The sequence below is a fragment of the Podarcis erhardii genome (assembly GCF_964252035.2).
Source record: "Podarcis erhardii genome assembly, chromosome: 6".
NCBI classification, from domain to species: Eukaryota; Metazoa; Chordata; class Lepidosauria; order Squamata; family Lacertidae; genus Podarcis; species Podarcis erhardii.
This window is the reverse complement of record NC_138510.1, coordinates 3,637,430-3,663,772: the sequence shown is the minus strand read 5'-3', so window position 1 is coordinate 3,663,772 and position 26,343 is coordinate 3,637,430. Positions and strand designations below refer to the sequence as shown.

The window sequence follows — 26,343 nt, the reverse complement described above, 5'->3', positions numbered from 1 at the left end:
CCAATCAGCGCGCCATGCGGACCTTGGGACGGGCGACGATTGGCCAGTTCGGAAGGGAGGCCGAAGTTTGAAATATTTAAACGGCGGCAACGGCGGAGGGAGCTGAGGCGACGGGCGAGACGAGGCCCCGGCGGTTCTGAGGTACGGGAGGCGAGAGGAAAGAGAAAAAAAAGATTCGGGAGAGCGACTGCTTTCCCTGCGGTCCGCGACAGGAGAGGGGGGGGCGGCGCATCCCGCTCACCTGAGGTAAAAACCGCAGGTAGTTCCGCGGGTTCTGAAGGTGCGGGGTCCGAATTTCGGGGTCCTGAGGGGAAGCCCTTCCCCCTGCCTGAGGGCCCAAGGGCCGGTCGAGGCCCTCGAAGCAGCCCTCGGAAGAATTGGCCTCGGCGGGTCCCTTCCGCGCCCTCCCCCCCCACCCCCCCCGCTGGGCGAGGGCGCCGCGTCCGAAGCCCCGGAGAGCCGCTTCCAGTCGGGGGGGGGGGAGGTCCGCTCGAGCTCGCGAGTCTGAGTCCCCCCTGGGCAGCTTCCTATTGTGGGGGTTCCGGGGGTGGAAATGGGCCCTATAGCCTGGGGCGTGGCTCAGGGCCTCCTCCCTCCCTCAACCGCCAAAGACGTCATTATTATTATTATTATTATTATTAGGGCTTCCTCCCTCCCTCAACCACCAAAGACATTATTATTATTATTATTATTGCGTATTATTAGGGCTTCCTCCCTCCCTCAACCGCCAAAGACATCATTATTATTATTATTATTAGGGCTTCCTCCCTCCCTCAACCGCCAAAGGCATCATTATTATTATTACGTATTATTAGGGCTTCCTCCCTCCCTCAACCGCCAAAGACATCATTATTATTATTATTATTATTATTAGGGCTTCCTCCCTCCCTCAACCGCCAAAGACATTATTATTATTATTACGTATTATTAGGGCTTCCTCCCTCCCTCAACCGCCAAAGACATTATTATTATTATTATTATTATTATTATTATTATTATTATTATTAGGGCTTCCTCCCTCCCTCAACCACCAAAGACATTATTATTATTATTATTATTGCGTATTATTAGGGCTTCCTCCCTCCCTCAACCGCCAAAGACATCATTATTATTATTATTATTAGGGCTTCCTCCCTCCCTCAACCGCCAAAGGCATCATTATTATTATTACGTATTATTAGGGCTTCCTCCCTCCCTCAACCGCCAAAGACATCATTATTATTATTATTATTATTATTAGGGCTTCCTCCCTCCCTCAACCGCCAAAGACATTATTATTATTATTACGTATTATTAGGGCTTCCTCCCTCCCTCAACCGCCAAAGACATTATTATTATTATTATTATTATTATTATTATTATTAGGGCTTCCTCCCTCCCTCAACCGCCAAAGGCATCATTATTATTATTACGTATTATTAGGGCTTCCTCCCTCCCTCAACCGCCAAAGACATTATTATTATTATTATTATTATTATTACGTATTATTAGGGCTTCCTCCCTCCCTCAACCGCCAAAGACATTATTATTATTATTAGGGCTTCCTCCCTCCCTCAACCGCCAAAGACATCATCATTATTATTACGTATTATTAGGGCTTCCTCCCTCCCTCAACCGCCAAAGACATCATTATTATTATTACGTATTATTAGGGCTTCCTCCCTCAACCGCCAAAGACATCATCATCATCATTATTATTATTATTATTATTATTATTATTATTATTTATACATACGTACATGCATACCCCACCCATCTGGCTGGGTTTCCCCAACCACTCTGGGGTCTTCCAACAAAAGATTTAAAAAGATTAAAAATACATTAAAAAGGCAAGAGACCAGAGGGTGGGTTGTTTTGTTTTGTTTTTAAATATTTTTTATTAAATTGTTTCTTTTAGGTTACAAAAAATATGGGCATTCTCTCCTTTTTCAGGTTGTAGAGCCTATCCTACAGATCAGTTACATTTGATGAGAGACGTTACGTAAGGCTGCCGTATTTCAAAAACTGAAAATCCAGACGCAAAAGTTCAGCTTTTAAAAATATATACCAAGTTGCTCAGCTTTTTTGGCTAAATCGCAGAAAACAATGGTTTTTGAGCTATTTTTGAGGAAAAGAGGCAGAAGTGACACTGCCAATGCAGATTGACATATGTCACGATTTCCCCAGATGTTTTGCCGTTTTCTGCCCAGACGCAGCTTCCAACTGTAGTATTCTGTGTATGTCTGTGAAATTCTGGATGTATGGCAACCACCATTGTATACAGTATAAGGTTGGGGGGCAGAAGAGAGGAAGGGGTGGTAAACAAGAGGCCAGAGTTGAGTGACGTGAATTACATGCTGGATGCAAAAGCTTAAGGCTGGAAAGTCGGAGAGAGAGACGGACGGACAGACAGGCCTGATTTCCTTTTAGGCTCAGGTTGTATATATGTGTAAATAAACCATGTACCATAAAGGCAGCACCATCTCTGCTGTACAGGCAGCGACCATTTCTCGTGAAAGCTCTGTTCCCAGCCCCCACATGCGTCAGCCCCCACATAAGCATGCCCTGTTCTGCCCCCCCTTATGCCCTCTTCCAGGTCTAAAAGGACCTGGATGTCTGTGATTGCATGTCAATTGAATGCACCTAAAATATTCACCTGTATCTCGTTCCAAAAAGAAACACAAACCTTGAGTTAGTGCCAGGAACCCTTGCAATCTCACACCACTTGCAGATTGGGGGTGGGATACAACACTATGTTCCACCCATCCTTCATCATGTGGTCCAAGTATTATTTACATACAGCTCAGTATAAGTAGCTGTTAAACAGGATGCATATTCTGATCTCATCTTTATGTCTTGATCTGGTGTTGTCATGTATGACCCATACATAGGGGCCAACACAAAGAAGGCCCCCTCACACACTCCTGCTCATAGAGCTTCATAAGGCAGCAAAGCTTCCAGCAGGACTTCCCCTCCAGATCATAACATCTAGACAGGTTTATATGGGTTCCTCTCTCTTTTAACCCACTCACCCAGCAGGATGGGAAAAAGTGATGGCTGCAAAGCCAAGTGTTGAGACAAGTGGCGTTCTGGGCTTCTTAGAGAAATCTGGTTGACTGAAACGGATACCAGTGATTTTGACACTAGATAGATGACCCTTTCATCTGCTAGCAGAGCTGTTCTTGCATTCAGAAGGCAAGTTTGCTTTAGATGAGGTGAGGTATTCTGCAAGTTCTTTATTTCCAATGGTTCTGATAGAGACAGTGATGGTTTAGTTGCTTTCTGTTTGAGAGAAACACCAGACAGATAAATGGATGATTAATCATTAAGTTCTCTGTACAACAGCGCCAAAGCAGTGAGTAGATACAAATTTTTGGAATGCCACCACTGCTCTGGTGTATGATGCATATTAACAGAACATTCAAGGCCGATTGCCAGGAGGTTTTAGAATACTTACAATTCTTGCTCTTTCCAGTGTACTTTTTTGCTCTGTTGCAGAGTAAGGCCTGTGTACTTGCTCTGTGTTACACTCTCCTGGTTTTGTGTTGTGGTGATATAATTTAGGTATTATAGCCTGTCCTAACTGTTAGCTTTTAGAGTGGAGAACAAGTTAAAAATGGAGAGCTTTTTGATCACTAAATAATATGCATCCAATTAAAAACTTGGTTCTAGCCATTTCACATAATGGGAAGAAAATAAGAGCACACAACTGGAAGGAATGCTAGGTCTCAAAATAACCAGCCCAATTTCCAGCTCCAGGGTGTTGGTTAGGGGGGATTTCATTGTTCTAGCGATTCCCCCCGCCCCATGCCTTCCTTTCTCAGGCACTATGACAAATCTAAACTTAGGGCACCTAGGCAAAAGCTGGCCTGGCATTAAGCAGGAGATTTTGGGTGTCTTAAGAGGCTTTCTGGGTCCCCTTTGCACCAAGTCTAACACATCAGCCCCAAATCCCCTGCTGTCCCTTTAACACCTATTTTTAACTTGTCCCATCTTGATGTCTCCTAGAGCTTGTGGGGCCTGAATTACAGGGCATACGATGTCAGGGGCATTTATTTTTGGGTTGCTGGGAAGGGAGACACGGATCTCTAGCTGGGGTGGAGGAGCATAAGAAGTCTGGGAAATACTGGCACAGCTTTTATCTCTCTCACTTGACTCTCCCTGTTCCACAAATGAGTTTGTTGCAACATCAAGCATGATGGATAAGCAGAATTAGCATGGGGATAACATTGCAGATCCACCAAGACTTCCTGGCTGGCACATTACAGTTTGCATCTTGGCCTTAAAGTGCAGGGCCTCCCACATGTTTGTTAGGCCCCAGAGCTCTGTACCAGGAGCTGAGTCAGGTTGTGACCTTGCAGAGCACCCAGAAACAGTTGGAACAGCTCTGACACTGGTACCAGCAGGGTACATGGTCTGCATCTGTAAATTCCACCAGAAATAGTGAAGGATAGTTGGGAAAAAATACTTGTGGGGGAAGAGAATAACAAGTTTTTTTTTTCTTTACAACATAGAAACATTAGAAATGGGCTCATTCTGAGAGAAGATGCTAATTGCATCATAGAATAATAAAATTGGGTTGTTCACTTTGAGCTGCTGCTTGACACATTTCCTGTTTCCACATTAGAATGTTGATTTTTCATACTGTTCCTAATCCCAAATAATACAGTCACCTTTCTTTGTTATCATGGGGTCATTGGCTTCTATTTTCAACTTATTTTTTTCTAGCTGAAGGCAGATATTGGGGGGTGGGGTGGGAGAAAAAGATAATGAGGGCTCAGCATTGCAGTTTCCATTTATGGGCAGATTTGAAGTGACCTGAATAGAAACTGCAGAACCTGTGCCCTATTAATATAACCAAACATTACCATTCCATGTGCTGAGATTCCTAATGCATTTTTTGTGTTTGACATATAAGGTCCAGTTTAAATGGGCAGTGCATAGAAGTTAAACTCCAAAAACCTTTTGTTTCTCCTCTCCCTGCCCCCAAATTGTCATTCCCCTAAGTGTCAAACAGAATTTCTGTGTGTCTTGCATGTGTGGAGTTGAAAGCATAAAAACAAAAATGCATTTACAAATGCCATACTTACTAGTAAAGACATTACTTGCCCCTCCTGGGTACCTGGGAATTAGCTTTCTAACATGAGGACTGCGCTGTAAGGAAATGGGTACCTATGGCATGAGCAACCTTACTTACATGAGTAAGTTTGGAGTGGGACTTACCAGGCAGTCATCCTTTGATGATGCTGAGACCCTAAAATACTTCAGCTGCTCTGCCTGAAACCTTGATTTTGTCCTGGGACTTCCTTAGTGTAATGGAAGCCTTGAACATCTGTAAGTGTTTCTGCAGTGAAGGAATGTGAGCCCTTGGGCACAAGAGGCCTGCAAGTTAGCTGGGGTTGTGGTCAACGGAGCAAGTGGTCCGCACAGCACCTGTGCCAGCTTGTTCTGTTTGTAGCATGAGTTGCTCATGTCCTCCAGCCTGGTCTTGCACAATAGTTTCTTGGAAGTGCCTGGGCTTGGAAGCAAAAAGATCTGCCATGATTGGGTGGTGGCGGTGGAGGAGTGGGCAGAACGTAATGGCTTCTAACCTTGGGTGTAATCCATATTTCTCTGTGGCTTCACAGGGTCTGCTTGTCTAGCAGGGATTGTTCTTACTCTCCTGATGAAAAGGCCGAAGCTGTGCAGTATCAGAGAAGGATAGATTATGCCCAAGGTTGGATGTGATTAAGTGTGGCTGTTGTGGTGCCTAGCTGGAAAAAGGCATTCTATGCCCTCCATGCTGCTGGTTGACCTTTTCTGCAGAGGTGCAGAAAGTGACACAGCCCTGCCCTGTGATGAAAGAGTTGAGATAAGTGCTAAAAAAAGCCTGCAATCCATAGCCTTGCTGAACTTCACTAGTAAAGCCTATTGAGTACCCCTGTACCAACCAAGTAATGGTGTGAGGTGGCAGAGAGGCAGGCTTATCTGGTAAATTGGCTGGGGGAGGCACCATCTCCCAGAATGTTCTTCTTCACAAGCCTTAATGCAATGAACAGCAGATGTGCAAAAGCATCTGAATCCTGTGTACTTAGGAGAGGATAATCGGGTGGGAGCAGTTGGTTTAGTGCCCTACTTGTGTGATTTCTAGAAACATTTAGTCCAGTAGAGCTGCTCCTCTGTTCTGTTGCTGTTCAGGCATCTAAGTGGCTACTTGCTTTCTGGGACTTCCGGGTTGGCGCCATAGCCGAATGGCGGATTCCCTCCAAGCTCCGGAGGGAATCTGCTTGACAGGGGTTGGGTCCTGCCTTGCCGGCGACGCGGGGACCCTCAGAAACCACGGGCGCGGAAGCCCGTGGACCTGGTGACTCGGCGGGCACCGTTTGCGCCCGATCCGCGAAGGAGCCTTTTTAAAGGCTGCGGAGCGGAGGACGGGGAGCGGCGCGGTGCTGAGAGTCTTCTGCTTCCCCTGCCGAGCGAAGCCGCATGCCATTCGACGGAGAGCGCTAACTTCTTCTTTGGAAAATTTGGACTAAATTTAAAAACAACAACCCGTGAGTAATTTGGAAATTGGATTAAAAATTTTCTTTTCTTGGATTTGGCACGAGCGGGGGAGGTGCAAAAAGGAAGTCCGTCTCCCCCCTATTGTATGCAATTTAAAGCAAGGATCTTGACTACTAAGGTCGAAAGAAGAGTCTTTTTTTTTATCTGATAAAAGTTATTAATTCCACGGATTGACAGTATAAGTACTTGTGCTGGAGGAGAAGAGCTATTTTTTGAGTTAAAGTGCCACTCATCCCGAGACCGGGAGCGATCTGCGAGAGGAGCCTGCGGAGGAGACATAGAAGATTTTGACAGCTGTCAAACTAGCTGTCAAAGTCGGAAAAAACAGAGAACTTTGTTTCCGATGTCTTTGCTGGTTACATTTGATACAATATAGTTAACTGTTGAAAATAAAGAAGAATTGAAACAAACTAACTTGGCTTTTGGGCTGGAAGTGAAAGGAATACTGAATAACCAGAATCCCTCTAGTGGGGGTTCAGGGACATTACAAAAATGGAAATAGGTCAAAAAATACTAGCTGGCCTGGATGAGCTTAGGTTTCTCGTGAGAAAGTTGTGTAAGCTACAAGAACAAGGTCATGTTTTGTCTACAAGTGCCACAACTTTGAAGTCAACAGTAAAGGGATCCACTGAGCTGGAAAAGGATTTGATGTACAAAACCCAGCCAGCTGAACAGGAAAAAAAAATTGAGCAGGAGGAGCAGGAAGGAGGGGCTGTAATGTTGCAGAAGGCAAAGGAGAGCCGGAGGCCTGTCAAGATGGACATAAAAGAAAGTAAGAACTGGATGACAAAAACTGGGTTTGAATTGGAAAATGAGGAATGGAAGGATCTCCTTTTGTGGAGATCTGAAGACCTATGTTTTACAAATCTGATCAAGGTTGAAGATGGAACCTTTTGGTTATTTGGACTTAGAAGGATTGAGAATCAAGATTTGAGCTCAACTTTTAAATATGGAGATCCGGCTGGAAGGAACATGGACATTATAGGGATAGTGCCCCTCCGAGACTTGGTGTTTAATATAAAAGACTTTCAAGGAAACCGGCAGAGAGGGACTGAGAGAGATTTAAGGGCCTCTGATGTGAGGTCGCCGGGCTGATAACAGATGGACTAACGGACAATGGTTTAGGGATCGAAACCGGGGAAGGGAGGGTGGGGTTTGGAAACCCAAAGGTGTATTAAAATATTCTGATGTTTTTTCTTTCTTTTTATGTTGCCATTAGTATTGAAATGGGGAATTCGTGGAAGGAGAATTGGGCCGACCTTAGGAAAAGTTTTTAAGTATAATGATTGATGTATATATGTTAAAAGTTGATATATAAAGTGAATTTAATATAATAACAAACTAAGGTTAAAAATTTAGGGAGAAGAACTTGTTGAACAAATTTTTGGTCAGGGAATACAAGAAGGGGAGGTGAGGGGAAGTTCTGGAAAAAAGGTACTGAAAGCATGGATTGTAAATGTTGAATTTTTCTTTCTTCTTCTTTTTTTTGTTTTATTTTATTTTTGGTCTATGTAATATTTGAAACTCTAATAAATATTATTTAAAAAAAACAACTAAATGGCTACTTGCTTTCTAACCTGTGCACATGCTTTCCATGCAGAAGGTCCCGGATCAATCTCAGATATTCCTAGGTGGGGCTTGGAAATTCCTCAGCCTGAAACCCTGGAGAGTTGATGGCAGTCAGTGGACCAATGGTGTAACATGGAATAAGACAGCTTCCTGTGTTCCAGTGAGGCTTCTTCTAAAATAGGAAGGGTTGGTTCTCAGAGGCCTCTTATTACAATAATAAATAAATAATAAACCTTTATTTTCACTACACCACCTGTGTGCAGTGAAATTGAATGAGCCCCACATACACTCAGTCTTGGTCATGCTCTGTGTGCTTGTCAGAAGTCAATTACACCACTTTTTTTTTCCATTCAGCAGCCCAACAGCCCACAGATAAAAACTGTTCTTTAACCTGTTGGTGCGGCTGACTATACTTCTGTATCTCCTGCTGACCAGGGCGTGAGTCGTCCCTAAGAATTTTCCTCGCTCTCCTAAGGCAGCGGTCTCCCGCGATGTCATCTAGCGAACTCCGAGGAAAAGCCCATGATGTCATGTGCTGTATTTGCCACCCTCTGTAGGGACTTCCTGTCCATGGCTGTCAGACCAGCGTACCACACTATTATACAGTATTAAAGGACACTTTCTGTTGTGGCTCAGTAGAAGGAGATCAAGTTTTGTTTGACATTGTTCTTTCGCAAGACCCTGAGGAAATGGAGTCTCTGTTGGGCCTTCCTAAACCACCTGGGTTGTATTGATTTTCCAAGTGAGGTCTTCACTAAGGTAAACTGCCAGGAATTTAAAGGAATAGACTCTCCACACGCATACACCTGATATACAACGGGGCTAGTTCCTCTCTCTTCCTCCGAAAGTCCAACACCATCTCCTTTGTCTTGCTGATATTTAGGTTCAAGTTGTTCTCTAGGCACCATGTGGAGACTTTTTGAACCTCCTCCCTATATGCTGATTCATCTCCACCTGTCTTTAGACCCATTATGGTGGTATCATCTGCAAAGTTAGTAATTGCAGTGGATGGATGAGAGGAAATGCAGTCATCTGTATACAACGAGTACAGGTAGGGATTCAGCACGCATCCCTGTGGGGTGCCAGTGCTAAGCTTCCGAGAGGTTGATGTAACAGGCCCAATCCTCACGATTTGTGTGTGATCGCTCAGAAAGTCTTTAATCCAATCGCAGGTGGTAGGGGAAAGGTCCAGGTCCACCAGCTTTTTAATAAGAATGCTTGTGTATTGATGTCTAATGCTAGCAGATCTATTTGGAAGGGCATATTCAGTTATGGGCTGTAAAAGAAAACAAGGCACACGTGTTCCCTGCAAGATCTGTATTGCTGAATTGCAACTTATTACCAAACTTAAAACCATGGAGAGACCTGGTCTTAACAAAGACATTGGATTCTTATCTCATTATACATGACAAAGCCATTTTTCACCTTCTCACCCCTTGCTTTTTCCTGTAAGACCTATTGCAGTCGTTAAGAGTCGTCAACAGGCTCATCACAGCTATCTGCCAATCACCCAATCCCACCACCCTTCTGAGTAATACCCCTCCCCACCTTCTCACTATATAGAAGGGTCTGGTGACTTCTGTTTCAGTGTATCTGAAGAAGTGTGCATGCACACGAAAGCTCATACCTAGAACTAACTCAGTTGGTCTTTAAGGTGCTACTGGAAGGAATTTTTTTATTTTGTTTTGACTATGGCAGACCAACACGGCTACCTATCTATAACTGTATTTTTCCTTGTTTCCTTAAATGAGGGTGGAGGTCTTTCTGCTCAATGCAATCTTTGACAATCTTCTGGCAGCAGATCTTAATAGAGATGAGACCATTATAGAGATGTACCATTGCTTCCAGGTTGGATGGATGGCTTGAGCTGAAAACAGCAGTATGAGTTTTGGGGAAATTGTGTACTGGAATTTTTTTGTATTGCAGATTATAATAATTCGCTTTGCCTTAGCCACTGTGCAAAGCTGAAAGGTAAAAGGCTCACTTCTCAATAGTGCTGTCCTGTCCACCCAAATTGGTAGCTGTAGTACAACCCAAATTGCAGCCCACAGCTTATGGCTTCCTCCAGTGGCCAGACCATTGCTTAACGCTGCCTCGCATGGTCGACCTGCCTTTCCCTCCTGCTCTGGAAATGCCCTGGAAACCGGACCCTTCCAGAGGGGGATTCCCTACAAGGGCCTCAAGCACACCACAGCTCCCCTGTGAATGTGTTTCTCTGGCTCCAGCTGCCTCCCCAGCTCCTGCTAATGAAATGGCCGTTGTCACTCTCTTGCAGAATGAGAGGCTGAGGGAGCAGTGGGCTAGCTTTGGAGCCAACCATTTCTGAAATGTGATTCCTGCTCCTCCTGCTTGGCAGCTCAACTTGTTGGGTCGTGTGGGCGAAAAGAACGTCAATGACGCACTTCAATATTTTTTTTAAGTTGTTAGTGTTGACAGAAACTTGATCCTGATTAAGGGGGCTAAGAAGGGATCTAATTCCAGCCAGACTTTGGAGCTCTCTCAACTCTCCTTTGGGGCTGTCACTTTCTTCCCTCCATCCATTCCTTCTCTGGGGCATTTTGATCTCTTGTACCTACTTTTCCCTAATCTTGGAGACCACCTTAGTCTTGTCGCAGGACCCTTTCTGCCCTGTCTCTCAGCCAGTCCGTGCTTGGAGACCTCTTGTCTACATTTCAATGTGGCAGCTTTCCATGCCTTGGCAAGGGAAGGCCAAGGGTTATAAATTAGGGTGGCACCTGCTAATGGTGCTGTAATTTATATCTGGGCACCCTTCCCACATGTGAGTGTAGCCAGCTTTTCTAAAAGCACATAAACCAGCAGTAATCCTGCCCTAGGCCTCAGCTGACTGAAGAGGCCATGCATGCAAAGTCTTCCTTTGGATAAACTTGAAGCCGTTTGGCTTAGCAAAAGCCAGTTGCTTTTGTGGAAGGTTGCTAATAAGGTGGGGCAACATGGCACGGATGGATGTACTGGATATGTTAATGCATGTTCGCAAACCTAGGATGCTGCATAAAAATATGCGCCAGGTTTATGATTCTAGGAAGCCCTGGCCCTTAACATGGAAGTTGCCCTTGTAGTTGTAGAAAGGGTGCTCTGCACAAGCGCAACATTAACCCATTAAACCAGCCTATCTGCAGCAAGGCCACAACTATGGAGCAATCTGAGTAACTTGAGTTTCTGGGCCCCTTTCTTGGCTTGCTTTGCACCAGGTGTGGTCTGAAAAACATCTCAAGTTCCTAGGCTAGAAAATCCTGTCCTTTTCTTGGCTCCTTGATTCTGTCTCTGCTGACACCTATAATCCCCTTTGCTCCTTCTAACTCAAGCTGGGTCTCTTCCTGCAGTATCGTTCTCTGCGTGATCTTAGTACATTGCAATCAATTAAGCTTTGGGAAGGCCCTCAAAATGTTGCAGAGTTGGGTGTGAGGCCAGAAGCAACCATGGCGGGGTCAATTGTGAGGCCAGGCTGATTCTTTTAAGTCTGTAGAAACAGGTTTTGCGGAATGTGGCTTGCTGAAAGCACAAATGGCTCCTTAAACCCAGGGTTACAGGCGCCAAAATGAAATGTCAATAGTTGCCATTTTGGGGCCAGATGGCTTGAAAGTCATATTTTTCAATACAACACTTGGGTTCCTGCAGTTTGTTCTGATTGTGCAGATAAAATACCATGGATAGAATTCTACAGGATCCCCAAGCATTCACCTCCAGATGGTAGAGATGTCAGGTGCCATCCTGGCACCTGGGCATCTTCACTTGGTCTCAAGTTGCCAATAGCGTGGTTCCAAAATGTGCCTGGTGAATTTTGAACGCTGGCTGAAGGTCAGGGTGAGCCACCTGTGTTTCTTCTCTAAAGTGATGAATTCCTTGTTGCGCAATGTTGAAGTACTTTGAGGCTTAACCTTCTTTCTTGGTCTTCTATCTTGCATTGCTTTGGGTTGTAGTGTCCTCTAGCTGATAGTCATTGTACCTAGACCTGGGATGGTTGCAAGGTTGCAGTCCCAGTTCATTCTTGGGTCATTGGTTAGTTTTAAACATGGGTAGCTTATGACTGTAGCTTCCAATCTATAAAAGCAGAAATAGACTGACCATCCATAGCTTTGAGAGGCTGAAAAAGATAGCATTTGTAAGTTACTTGCCATGCTAATAGTACTGTATATTTCTTGATTCTCAGGGGCTTGCTCCAAGATTGCTGGAAAAAGGCTTTGCTCCAGCAAAATGTCTGAGGAACGGTATTCCTTTGATGTCCCCAATGAATACATTGACTTTAAGAACATTAAAGATGGTGAAACAACTGGCATTGATGCCTGGTTTGGTGAGTATCTGCATATTCTGCCAAGCTGGGATGAAAAACTGGTCCTGGTGAGCAGGGGGTTGTCACTTTTTTGGCTAGGGGATTTCACAGGCTTGAGGAGGTGTTTGTTATCGGGTAAACACTTGCAGCATAAACTGTGGTGTACAGCCAGTCTAGGATGCTGTAAGACTCCAACCCCCATCATCCACAGACTGCATGGCCCAGAGGTCAAGGATGGCGGGAGCTGTAGTCCAACAACATCTGGAGGGCTGCAGACATCTTATACTCATTGTACAGGAAGTGATGAAACAGCACTAGAAAACCAACCCTCTATTCTCCCTGCCACCGTATGTATCAAAAGGAGCATGGAAGAGGGCTGCCTATATTGTCAAAAACTTTCTTCCATGTGCAGGTGTTGGGCAAAGCAACCAACAACTGCTGAGGAGACCCTTGTTGAACTTGGCAATGGTTAAAGATGCATAGGGTTGTCTGAAAGAGAAGAGGGGCCAGCTAGGGGCTATATGAGCTGAGAGAAGCAACGTAAGAGAGGGGAAAGGCCAACACAGAATATGCTGTAGGCTACCCGAAGTTGGGATGGCTTAATATTCCAAGAGCCCTTAAATGCATCACACTTGTCCTTCTGCTTGGTTGGAAGCAGATCAGTATAAAACAAATTGCCTGGCCCTCCTGAATTATTTTAAGGTGGTGAAATACAAAGCTTTGGAGAACAGAGATTACTGCCAGTGCTGTCAGCCAAACAGGGTTACCAGTATTGACACACTGATTTCTGGACAGATACAGACATAATCAGGGAGTTGCTTGAGTTCATCTTGGAAACTTTTCCACACTGTCATGCCCTCATGTTTTTGATGGAAGTGCTAGGATGCAGTTCAGTTTGTATTAAGGATGATGGAGCTTTATGTGAATAAAGTAAAGAGAAGACTAGAAATGTGTCTCTAAGAGATACTCAGGACCACATGTGATCTGGGAGATCATCATCTGATCTTTATTAATCTGTATGTGAGCAAGAGCAAGAGCCTTTTCCAAACAAACAGGAATCTACAAATGCTTTCAGAGTGGTGCCAAGGTGGGTGGGTGTTTAACTGCCCCCCCCCAGCCTAAGTTTGTCCTGCCTCAGAAGCTATAATTAGCCATGCAGGGACCCTTTGGAGAGTAAATGAGTTCTCTTCGCTTGTTTTATGTTTACAAGAACATGTAGAGAGATCCAGTTGTGTCTCGAATGTGGCTTTTGTGATTCCACACATCTTCCTCTCTGTACTGGAAGGATGTGACGTACCAAAAACCTCTTGAGAGATCTGCAGTTGCTTCCTTGAACACTCACTTAACAAATGCTGTGAACCTGCAGTATGTTCTAACAATGCACACAGGATCTGCAGGGTCCAAGTTTTTTGTTGTGCTGCGATATGTTTTCAGCCAACTTTAGGAAACTGGGCAGGGAGCAGGAAGCAGTAGCCTCAAGTTTCTGCCACACTACATCTGGTCATTTTGAGCTTTGAGAATTTTGAGTCAAGGTGAGAGAAGATTAATCTATCCTCTTGTCAAAAGCTGGACTAGCAAACGCAACTGCTCTTGAGTCTAGCTGGTACTTTTTCTCTCTTCTCTAAGCTGTGTTTTGCTCCATTTCCCCCAAAAGTGGGAAAGGAACAGGGCACCTGAGGTCTTCTCTGTGTTTGCCTGGCCCTCGGACTGGGAAAGGAAGGGCCATAAGGGCCACAGCTGGCAGTGGAGATGGCAGTTAGCCTGCCAAGCAGCATTGGGAGGTACATTGAATTTAACCAGGTGATTGTTGGTTCTTCCAGATCTCAGAGCTGGTCTTCTGAGCACTCCAAGTTCAGATATGCCAGCCAGTCATCTGAGAACTCCAAGTTCAGACATACCAGCTGGCATCCTGCAGAAATCCTCAGCATCAAGGGCTAACATTCCACGTGCCATTGTCTCTCCAATGGTGAAATCCAGTAAGTTGTTCAGCTCAGGACAGCAAGTTCTTGTAAACTTACAATGGTAATAGAAGGGTATATGGACCTAGTCCAGTGATGGCCTGTGAACTTGCTCATGTGAGGCTTGGCTTTCTCAGGCAGTGTCAAGACCTGAATGCCTGACACACAAATGTGCATCTGATTATTCCTGCCTAAGGGTTGAACCTTACACTTGTCCCTATTGAAATTCTTTTTGTTGGTTTTGGCCCTGTTCTCCAATCTGTTAAGGCTGCCTTGAATCTAGACTCTATTTTCTGCGGCATTAGCTACCCCTCCCAGTTTGGTGTCATCTGCAGATTTGATGAGCATCCCCTCAATTCCTTCATCCAAGTCCTTTATAAAGATGTTGAACTGTGCCAGGCTCAGGACAGATTCCTGTGAGTGCAGTACCCAACGTGTCACTTTTTTCTAGGATGTTGAAGAACCATTAATGAGCACTCTTTGGGTTCTGTCAGTCAACCAGCAGAATTCATCGCAGTCCATCCGGCTTTTCACCATTCCAAATAATTTGATACTAGCTACAAACAAGGCTACCGCCTTAACTTGCCACTGACTTGGGATAACTTCTAAGTAAATTAAAAAGCACAAGTCCTAATTCAGGTCTCAGTGGGGCTAAGCTAAGGTTTATGTATCCCTCTGAGGGTGCTTTATTGGCCATGCTGGATGCATCAAGCAGGGTGTGGAGCTGTGGAAGGATAACGCAGGGTCCCAAATATAGAGTGGAAAGATGAACTACAACCTCAAATACACAAGCAAGCTGTTTACTGCTGAAGCTAGCAAAAGATCTATTTCCTGCTCATTTGTTTTTCTTCTGTGCTGATAGTTCAAAGCTGTGAAGTTTTTAAAGCTCCTTCCCTCATAACCTCACTTGCCGATGACAAGCTCAAGCCTCTGTGCATCTGTTGGTAGCATCCTATCCTGTAGCACGCTTCTCCTGGGGGGTGTCGGAGGGAGCACTGTATGGTTTTTATGGATAGCTATTGGGGTCTTTTTGTGAATGTTGTATAAGCTATTAGCTGGCTTTGAGCCCTTGGAGAGGAAGAAGGGGCATATAAATTTCGAGGAATATATATAGCTCGTGTTTCTTATTTGCCTTAGCTGAGAATCACAATGAAAATGAGATGGGACTGGCTAACAGGGTGCCACCAAATGTGGTTGGATCCATGGCACAGTGGCGCAGTACATCGAATGAGACGGCAGCTGCCCCTGCAAGGGCCCCAGGAAGGTAAGCATTCTAATCTCCAAGTGGGTCAACTTTCCCCTGGGACTTGGTGTTGACACAGCTTGCAAGCTTTGACGTAGACCATGGTTGCCTAACATCTTGATCCTCCCACAAGTGCTTCTCTCTATTCTCTCAAGAAATGGCCTGCTGAGCTTTTCCAGCTGGCCTAGGACTCTCCTTCTCCTTTAGGTGCTCTTAAGCTAACTTCCAGGTCTGCAGTTCTGGGAAGCTGCAGTGATCTGAATGTGGGAATAAAGCTGATGCACAACCCTTCCTGCCACAGTGCCCCTTCAGTGGGCTTCTTCTCAGCGAGGCCAGTATAATGAATTCAGAAAATAATGAGTTTCTAGTACTCATGGCTGCCAAGAATCTCCAACATGGCTATTACCGCATTTTTCGCTCTATAAGACGCACCAAACCATAAGACGCACCTAGTTTTTGGAAGAGGAAAACAAGGAGAGAAAAAATCTGAATCCCATAAGCCAAGACAGCAAGCGGGATTGCTGCGCTGCAATCCCGCTTGCTGTTCTGGCTTATGGGATAGCTGCTCAGCCTCTCCCGGGCAGGGGATGAAGGCTCCCCTTGCCCAGGAGAGGCTGCATGCGGCTAAGCCAGAAGCCAGGACAGCCAGCGGGATTGCAGGGCAGCCCTTCTCCCTTCTCAGGAAAAGCCCCGAAGAGCTGCACGCACGCTCCACACGGCTCTTTAAAGGGAGCGCTGAGCAGATCCTCCCGCCTGCATTCACTCCATAAGATGCACACACATTTCCCCTTACTTTTTAGGAGGGGGGAAGTGCGTCTTATAGAGCGAAAAATATGGTATATTGTGATCTAATTCTGAACATGGCAAATAGTCTCAACATAAATGAGCAAATGTGGTTTTGTGGGTGTGCATCTTTCCAGGATCTAGTACTAAAAGCTTGAGGAGGGACACCAGCCAGATTTTCTCCCAATAACTGTCAGAAGTCACCATGGTAGGGAGGATCTCGATCAGTGGTTGAGGGAAGACAGATTAGATGCCTTCTTGTGAAAAGATGCTTCAATTTCTCAGCAGATGCTCTCCATAAATGAGTCTGTTATCAGCATGACCATGTTCGAAATGCTGCATAAAACAATACTTGCCCAAAGCCAAATGGATAAAATATTGCATGTTTCAAACATGGGGAAATTGGGGCACCTTGAGCTATTTCCTGGATAACTGCTTCTGGTGCCTCCAACTGCAGCCTCCATACCCCAAGCAGACAATGTGCTAGGTGCAAGAGCACATGATGCTCATCCCATGTAAATTATGCAAGAGTCCTATTTTGAATGCCCTACTAATCCCTTCTTTTTTCCTCTTGTTTTGGAATGGCTCCATATTATTGCAGTAGCTGAAACTTGTAAGCTTTGAGGCTGTGTCTCTTCATCTCATTCCACCCCGTTCCTTTACAGTCAGCTGGCTTTTCCCTTTTCCTCCCCTGTAGGGTGTCAAAACAGCTCTTGGAACGGCAGAAGAGTGCTCAGCGCAAGTGCGCTGCCAAAATGCATGCCAAGAGATGTGCTGCCTTGGCCACCAATGAACAGCTGCCACCACCTGTAAAGAAACAGTAAGTGTAGGTCTGGTGGGTTGAGCAAGGGGAGAGGCACAAAGGAGTGGCTTGCTATGATGTTTGAATTGGCTGGTGGTCACTGTGCCATCTTATTTCAAGCCCTCTTCAAGTGCCAAGAAAGTTTTATCCAACCAAGTTGTCCACAATAACTTCCTCCAGTACAATGGGACAACCTCTCCCTGTCCCTCCCCCCCATCTGTTCCTTGGGTTCACCCTACCTTCTGGAACAGATTTGGCAGGCACAAGGAGAGGAAGTCCTGTTGCACAGGTGGAAACTGGTGTGGTAACCAGATGACATCATTGGATTCAACCCCAAACTTGGGGTGTTTAAGAGATGTCTGAACTGAGCCCAAATCCACCAGAAACTTGCCCTGCACAGGCCTCATTGATGCAAGGAAAGCTGTACAAAAATGTTGACTTCGTTTTTGGACTTTATTTATTTTTTATTAAATGTGTATACCACCCTTCATCTATAGATATCTGGGTGGTTCACAACATAAAAATACACATTTAAAAGTGTAAGATGTTAATCAGTTCAAAGCCTGGTTGAAGGGGAACATTATTTTTGCCTGGCTTCTAAAGGTGTATTATGAAGGTGCCAGTCAAAGCTCCCTTGGGATAGCATTCCACAATGCTCTGATCTGTGTTGTGATTTTGCCCAAGCATCGGGTATCGTGATGGGCACAGAATGTGATTCCCTTGGAATCTTGCCTCTTCCTGTTATTTTAAAAGCCAGTGTGGGAGAATTGGTGGCCCTCCAGGTGTTGTTGGGCTATGGCTCCCTTCACTCCTGACCATCGGCCAGACCAGCTGCAGCTGATGGGAATTGGAATCCCAACAACCTCTGGAGGGTCACAGATTCCCCACCTCTGATTTCAAGGAACTTTCTAAGCTGTGCAGGGGCCAGAAGCAGTAGGCCTGAGGCTGAGGACCTTCAGGCAGCTGCAGCCTTGTACACTGCTCCCTTTTCTGAAAGGAATTTGTGTCTTTATTTTCCAGGAAACGGATTTCATCCAAGGGCAAGTCCACTGAGGACCTGGAGGTAGAGAAAATGCAGCAGCTGCAGCAAGAGGTGGCTGAGCTGCGCAGGAAGAACGAGGACTCCCTCAAAGTGGCCATTGCTGGACCGGGTGAGCTTGAAAGTAACTTACAAAGATTCCTCCCCTCCCATCCCAGCCAATCTATTGCACTAATAAAGTATGTGCTTTTCTTTAGTGTTTGGATTTGTATTGCAGCTCACTAAAGAATTATTTTAAAATTAATGATTTACAGTTACTTACCTCCAGCCTTTTCCTTCAATGTATGTATTCTCAGGACAGCTTACCAATAAGTGGTACAGTCATACCTCGGGTTGCGAACGTGATCCGTGCGGGAGGCACATTTGCAACCCGCAGCGCCATGTCTGCGCACGCGCGTGACTTGCTTCAGCGCATGCACGTGATGTCATTTTGCGCAAGCGCCGAAACCCGGAAGTAACCAGTTCCAGTACTTCCGGGTTCGGCGCTGTCCGCAACCCGAAAACGCGCAACCCGCAGCGTTTGTAACCTGAGGTATGACTGTATATCAGTTTACGAACTTATCCGTTCCTGAAATCTGTTCTTAAACTAAATCCGTTCTTAAACCGAGGCGCGCTTTCCCTAATGAGGGCCCCCTCCGCCAGTGCCTTTCCACCGTTCGGCTTCCATTCATAGACCGAGGCAAAGTTCACAGTTTTGCGGAGTTCATAAACCAAATAGTTCATGAACTGGGCTGTTTGTAAACCAAAGTACCACTGTAATATAATATAAAATCTGGAACCAGCAGCACTGGATATAGGGGGTGGAGGGCGTTTCAGCTTCAGTATTTTTTGGCCCTCCGCGCAGACACCGGGCAGTATCACGTGAAGTGTCACATGACAGCAGCCCCCTCAGTGTGGGGGGCAAGCCTGCGCCCCTGTCTGGAACTGTTATACTGGGTAAACTAGGAAGTTTCTAGCAGTGTAAAAACACTAGAGGAGTTAAAAGTTAAAAACAGCACGACATCATAGCCTTAGGAGATAGAAAGGCTGTTGGTGGCATAAAAAGGGAGTGGCAAACCTCAGGCCAGGGGCTGAAGGTGGTCCTTAGAATTGCCAGATCCCTCACTGGTCCCATTTCACACCCAGGGTTTTGTTTTGTTTTTTTGCCTGGCTGGAATGTGTCCTTTAACTCTGCTCACGACTCCTCTTTGTGTGAATGGAGGATACAAAGGGTGTGTTGTAGAAACTTGCTGCTTGTGAAATTTATGTTTGTTGTTGCTGTGCCCACTTGTCCTCTTACTGTGGTCTCCGAAAGGGTATTTGGCCCTTAGCGTGAAAGGGGTGTCTCTCACCTGCCACAGAAGGCTTTCCCCTGGGGAAAGGACCCCACAACTGGGATGCCAGAACTGAGGTCATCTCCAGTTTCACCCATTTCATCTCAGATGGCAGTCAGGAAGGAAGGTTTCTAAAAAGTATTTTGCCTGGTGTACAAGCAGGCTGGCATGGGACTTGCTCTTTTCCCCCTCCCCACTGGACCCTTCTGCTGGCACATTGGCCTTGGGCAAAACAACCTTGTGTGTGGCTATCCTTAACGTGATTGTGCCACGTGATCGTAGTTTGTCTGCCGCTGAATGTTCTGAAATACATTATTTCTAGGAGCTTTCTCACGACTATAGTCATGCACTTCCTGATGCAGGTGTTAGTCCCAGCCTTGAAAGGCCTTGCTGGGCACAGGTAATCTCTCTCTGCCAGGCAGGCATCTGGCACCGTGGGCCACTGGCAGCTGTAGCTTGGAGGAGCCACCAAAAGTTGTGTATTGAGTGCTTCTTTGTCATCTGTCCTGAACCTGCTTCCAACTGGATTCATTGGACACTTCCAAATTCTAGTGTTATGGGAAACCTCTCTGCAAACTGAGTGAAAAGGGAGTCGCTTTACAGACCTCTCAAGTTGCTCTACTCCCCCCACCCTTAGGTGGCTTTTCTCGTCGTCGTCATGGCTTATTTATAGATGCACCTAAGCCATGCTAGCCACCATAAATGCATAAAACGCATGTCCCGCTCCTGCCTTTCAGTCTAACAATCTAGATATAAACACAAAGCAAAAAGGGAATTAATTCTCAAAAGTCCCAATATTTCTTGGGACTAGCCACCTTGGAAGGACTATCTTCTACCTCCACAGCCAGAGGCAGCATCCCTCTGAATACCAGCTGCTGGGAATCACAAGTGAGAAGACTTGTTTCACTCAGGGCCTGCTTTTGAGCTTCCCGTTGGAGAACCTGGCTGTACTCACTTTGAGAGCAGGAAGCTGAGCTAGGTGGGCCTGTGCTCTGATCCAACAGGGCTCTTCTTATGGAACGTGATTAAGTGCTCATACTGCATTGTGATGTCCATTGGCTATAAACAGTAAGACCCACTGACTGATTAAGCTTCTTAATCACTTTAGTTAGCCTTTATGCTATAAAGTCTGCAGGAGTCTTGGCAACTCCCTAAGTGAAAACGCTGTAGACACACTGCTTGGCTGTGACTCTCTACAAGCTGGGTCTTTCACAAATTCTCTCCATGCCCCACTGAGCTCTCACTGGTTCATGTGAATCTGCATGGGTGGTACCTAGAGCAGATTATATGTATGTGAGTGTGGCAATTTATCTTGATTTGGGTGGAAAATGAATGCACCAACTTAACTGGCGTAGTCCTGCCTAGTGGAGCAAGGGGGAGGCATAACCCATCTGAGGATTCCCTCCATCTCCTGCAGAAAATGAACCTTCATAGTATGCCCAATTTTTCATTTATCTTCATTGGATGGAATGTGAGTACATCATATTGAGTTGTTCAAGCTGCCATGTCCTGGACATTGGAATGCTTCTTATTAAATCTCATCCCCCACTTTCTCCCTACCAGGGCAAACTGTCAAGAAGATGGTGACCCATATCACCAAGCCAGTAGATTTCCACTTCCGCACAGATGAAAGGATTAAACAGCATGGTGAAAATCAGCCCGCCACAGAGTATAAGGAGGTGGATTTCAAAGCTGCTCTGAGGAGGCACCCACCATCTCCGGTGAGAGCAACGAGAATCAAGAAATGAGACTAGAGAGCCTTCAACTGCCTGTTGTTGCATCTCTTGGGGTGTAAAGATTTGCAGACGAAAAGATTTGCAAGAAATAAATTCTATATAGGACAAGAAGAAGTAGGTGCCAATTAAAAAAGAATAGAGGCAGATTATTTTGGAGTCTTTTGCTGGGGACTCATGTTACCTTGACACAGGCTAATAATAATTTTATTAACAAAATAAAAAAATTCCTTCCAGTAGCACCTTAAAGACCAACTGAGTTAGTTCTAGGTATGAGCTTTCGTGTGCATGCACACTTCTTCAGATACACTGAAACAGAAGTCACCGGACCTTTCTATATAGTGAGAAGGTGGGGAGGGGTATTACTCAGAAGGGTGGTGGGAATGGGTGATTGGCAGATAGCTGCGATGAGCCTGTTGACGACTCTTAACGACTGCAATAGGTCTAACAGGAAAAAGCAAGGGGTGAGAAGGTGAAAAATGGCTTTGTCATGTATAATGAGATAAGAATCCAATGTCTTTGTTCAAACCAGGTCTCTCCATAGTTTTAAGTTTGGTGATAAGTTGCAATTCAGCAGCTTCTCTTTCCAGTCTATTTCTGAAATTCCTTTGTAATAGAACAGCTACTTTGAGATCTTGTATAGAATGTCCTGGGAGATTGAAGTGTTCTCCTACTGGTTTTTCTGTCTTGTGGTTCCTGATGTCGGATTTATGTCCGTTTATTTATTAATTTTATTATTATTATTATTATTTATACCCCACCCATCTGGCTGAGTTTCCCCAGCCACTCTGGGCGGCTCCCAATCGAGTGTTAAAAACAATACAGCACACAACATTTTCTCATGTATGTAGCCTACTTTGTGGGGTCAATCTCTGCTTAGATGAGACCCTCTCTAACCATTCTATAGTGCCCTTTCCTTATGGTAAGTTAAAGAGGCTTCAACTTTAGCCTCTTTCAGAACAATACATCTGTAAACCTCTACTTCTGCATTGCGTCTTTAAAAAAGGAATGGGCCTTCAAAATGTATATATGCAGATTTCATCCACTGCTGAAATGAATAATTATTTATTCAGTTCACAGGTAAACTCCCAAATGTTCTTTTGAGGAGGTGTGGAGACCATGCACTGCACTAAGAGCTTTAGAAGGACTTGCAGGCCAAGTAAATTTTGTCAGCAGCTGGTGGGCTAATGCCCAAGGTGCATCCTGCCTTGAGAACATTCTGCTAACAAACCAGCCCTGTCTCCTTACAGGTCCAAGCGTCAAAGGGTATGACAGTCCCAAAACCCTTCAACCTGTCCCAAAGCAACAAAAGGAAGTTTGATGAAGTTTCCACAGAATTTGTATCAATGGCCCAGCAGGTTAGAAACTTCCAGCAACGCACCCCACCACGTTACCACCTGAGGAGCAGGAAGACCGAAGAAGGTAAGGCTGCAAGTGGCTTGACTGGGAACCCCTTTGTGACAGTGGGAAGAACTCTGTGAGCACAAAACAAAACAAATTCCTTCCAGTAGCACCTTAAAGACCAACTAAGTCAGTTCTTGGTATGAGCTTTCGTGTGCATGCACACTTCTTCAGATACACACATGTATGCACACGAAAGCTCATACCAAGAACTGACTTAGTTGGTCTTTCGTGCATGCACACGAAAGCTCATACCAAGAACTGACTTAGTTGGTCTTTAAGGTGCTACTGGAAGGAATTTGTTTTGTTTTGACTATGGCAGACCAACACGGCTACCTATCTGTATCTGTGAGCACAGTTCCTCTGAACTTGGTGACATTAATCAGGTGCAATTATTCATGTCTTGGAGACTGCTAAACAGCGGTGCCTCTTCTTTCCTGCTAAGAGGAGTAGGGAACCACAGTAAAGATAGGTTGGCTATTTTTCAAGTGTGCAGTTCTAGGGGGACTAGACAGTCAGAGATAGGAGGTTGAAGTTGGAATTGAGACTTTTGCTTAATTTTCCTAAGAAAATTCAGTTCCTTCCATTAGAGTGCGTTCTGTTAAGATCAAAATTTAGGTTTGTGTCGTCGTCTTCCCCTCTCTTTTTATTTGAAGAGTTTGGGCAAGGACACAAGTCTTAAACTTGGAAAAATGGGAACTGTGGATGGCACAAGGAGGGGTTGAATATATCAGGACTAACATCAGCCTCACTTTCCATACTTTGCTATTTTTTTCTAAGGCAATAAGATTTCATATTTGCAATTATGAGAGTTGGCTAAATGCACTTCTTGCTTTTTTAAAGATAACTTTGTAAGCTGTGCTTTTGTTTATGGTCATTTCCCCCCATTCTTGCAGGCATAAGCCAAACAAAGCCACTTAAGGCCAAGGTAACCAACCCCAAAACTCCCCGCCTTGAAACCAAGACCCGCCAGAGACCTGTCAAATGCAAGAGCACTGCTGAGTTAGAGGCTGAGGAGATTGAGAAGCTTCAACAGTAAGTGCAACTCTTTGCCCAAATGACGCCTCTCTGAGCTGAATATAGTTCAGGGCTCCTGGTGGTGTCCTTGGTGTAGAATCCAGCCAGTGAGCCAGAATTGTGTGAGTGCTTCTCTCTGCATGAATTTCATGTTCATGTTGGTATCTGAAGAAGTGTGCATGCACACGAAAGCTTATACCAAGAACAAACTTAGTTGGTCTCTAAGGTGCTACTGGACATTTAAAAAAAAAATAAAAAATTATATGTTCAGGCTTGTGCATCCTGCAGTCCAGTGGGGGTAAGGGAAAGTAGTCAGAGCCCCTTGAGGGTATGAATATACTTGGGGAGACATGTTGGGTGAGACTGCAGCAAGACCCGCCCCCAAGGGCTTCCTTGATTAAAGGCTGGTTCGTGCACTTGCCTGTATCTATTCCATGGCAAATCTTCCAACTGAGATTGTGTCATCTACAAAACTGGGAAGGACTGCCTCTGGAAGAAGGCCCATACCTTAGTGCTTGAGAACAGGTTTGGCCTGTAGGTGCCAGGTTTAATTTATAGCCTCTCCAGCCAAGGATGTCCAGTAGTAGAGCTTTGAGAGACTCTGGAGAGCTGCTTCAAGTAAGCATCGCCCATGACTCATAGAAGCATAGAATTGTGGAGTTGTAGGGACCCCAAGGGTCATCTAGTCAAACCCTCTGCAATGCAGGAATCTCAACTAAAGCATCCCTGACAGATGGCCATCCAACTTTAAAATCTCCAACGAAGGAGAGTCCACCACGTTGCACTGTTTAACAGCTTTACTGTTCTTGTGATGTTTAGTTGGAATCTCCTTTCTTTTAATTGGAATCCATTGGTACAAGTCCTACCCTCCAGAGCAAAAGAAAACAAGCTTACTCTATCTCCCATGTGACAGCCGTTTAGATATTTGAAGGTGGCTGTCTTATCTCCTGTCAATCTCCTCTTTCCCAGGCTAAACATACCCAGCGCCCTTGATAATCTTGGTCATTGTCCTCTACACCCATTCCAACTTATCAATATCTTAAATTCTGGTGCCCAGAACTGGACATAGTATTCCAGGTGTGTCTGACCAAGACTGAATAGAGCAGTACTATTACTTCCCTTGACCTTCTGCTGATGCAGCCTAGAATAGCATTAGGTTTTTTGTTTTTTCTGCTGCATCACACTGTTGGCTCTTGTTAAGCTTGTGGTCTGCTAAGACCCCTCAATCATTCTCATATGTACTACTGACAAGCCAGGTGTCCCCCATCTTATATTGGACTCAATGGGCCCGTGGTTTGACTTAGGATAGACCAGCTTTGTACACTCACATGAATGGGTATGTTAAAGCTGGTCAGCCTCCCTTCTGAGTGGGAGAAGGCATTGGCATTACCCTGTCTGCTCATCTGCCTATGAGATAAGAGGAGCCTTGTGGGTTAGTTCAAAACTTCTGCAGTCAGAAATGTCAAATTGCAGGCACACAGCTTTGAAGTGTCACAGGAATGGGCTAACTTCAGGCAACTTCAGTTGTCTCTACTCAGCCCATGGCATAGGGTAATTTCGATTCCACATTGGAGTCTCACCGTTTGCTTCATTGCCTGGCAGGTACAGGTTCAAAGCTCAAGAGCTCAACCCCCGCATCCTGGAGGGAACACCAATCTTGCCCAAGAAGCCTCCAGTGAAGGAGCCCACCAAGCCAGTTGGCTTTGATTTGGAAATAGAGAAGCGCATTCAAGAACGGGAGAGCAAGAAAAAGCACCAGGAGGAGGAACATTTCCAGTTCCATTCAAGGCCATGTCCGACTAAAATCCTGGAGGATGTGGTGGTAATATTTGCAGCTTGCGTTTTTCAACCTTAAAGGAAAATGGGCTGAAGTTGGTACTAAGAGGGTCTGAATCTATGATTGATTCTCTGCATTCCGCCAAGCTTTTTGATGTCAAGAGTTTCAGTCCTTTGTCTGGCTTCAGTCTTCTTGTTCTAGTCTAGTGCTTTCTGCTCATACATTTTCAATTATGGACCTTTGGCCTCTTTGCTTGGCTGTTGTGCTCACTGCCTACTTTCACCCCACATCCATATTTGGACCATCAGAAACATTCTCACCTTCATCCCTAACCAGATGCTTACCAGCTCCTGTTATAGAGGAGATGCACCTTTGGGGACCCAATGGCTGCATCCACGGTTGGCTCCCAACTTAGGGTTGCCTGCCGCCCCACCCCCCGCAAAGTTGGTGCACAAATGGACTCTCACAGGCAGATAACCAGTCTCCCCGATCCATGCAGCATGGAGGGTGTGTGTGAAGGTTTATTGCCTCTTGCTGGAAGCTATCCATCCAGCACTGCAAAGGGAAGGACAGTACTTTTGCTCACCTCTTGGAAAGTTTGAGCAGCTCAGAGCACTCTTGATACAGGAAGGCTCACTCCTTGGTCCCCTAGCGCTCTGACCTGCTAGCAGTGGCAGCATGCAAGAGGGAGAAGAGGTGTCTTTCCAAGGCGAGCGGAATAAAATCAGGGGACAGGGAGGCCACTGAAAATGATTCTAAAATTAACAGAACTCTCTCTTGGTTAAGACTTGAGTGAGCAAAGATGAGGGTTTTGTGCAGGGCACACAGAGCCCTGTGTAAGCCCTATGTATTTAAGGGCGGAACTGATCATCAGAGGGCACTGCTGTGTTTCCACCAG

At 45.3% G+C, this 26,343-nt stretch overlaps 1 protein-coding gene across 3 annotated transcripts in view; it reads left to right on the top strand.

The window, feature by feature from the left end:
* The window catches only part of TPX2 (TPX2 microtubule nucleation factor), a 33,280-nt gene continuing 6,937 nt past the window's right edge, over nt 1–26,343 (top strand). For 2 of the 3 annotated variants that reach the window (XM_081867687.1, XM_081867685.1), the window contains exons 1-10: nt 1–141; nt 12,260–12,400; nt 14,200–14,355; nt 15,475–15,601; nt 17,061–17,183; nt 18,186–18,316; nt 21,081–21,238; nt 22,501–22,672; nt 23,548–23,686; nt 25,271–25,490. In XM_081867687.1, the coding sequence (XP_081723813.1) occupies nt 12,304–12,400; nt 14,200–14,355; nt 15,475–15,601; nt 17,061–17,183; nt 18,186–18,316; nt 21,081–21,238; nt 22,501–22,672; nt 23,548–23,686; nt 25,271–25,490 (1,323 nt within the window). In that variant the 5' untranslated portion in view covers nt 1–141; nt 12,260–12,303. Of the gene's footprint in view, nt 142–222; nt 247–12,259; nt 12,401–14,199; nt 14,356–15,474; nt 15,602–17,060; nt 17,184–18,185; nt 18,317–21,080; nt 21,239–22,500; nt 22,673–23,547; nt 23,687–25,270; nt 25,491–26,343 lie in introns of those variants that run through there. The other variant, XM_081867686.1, reaches the window with a different exon arrangement.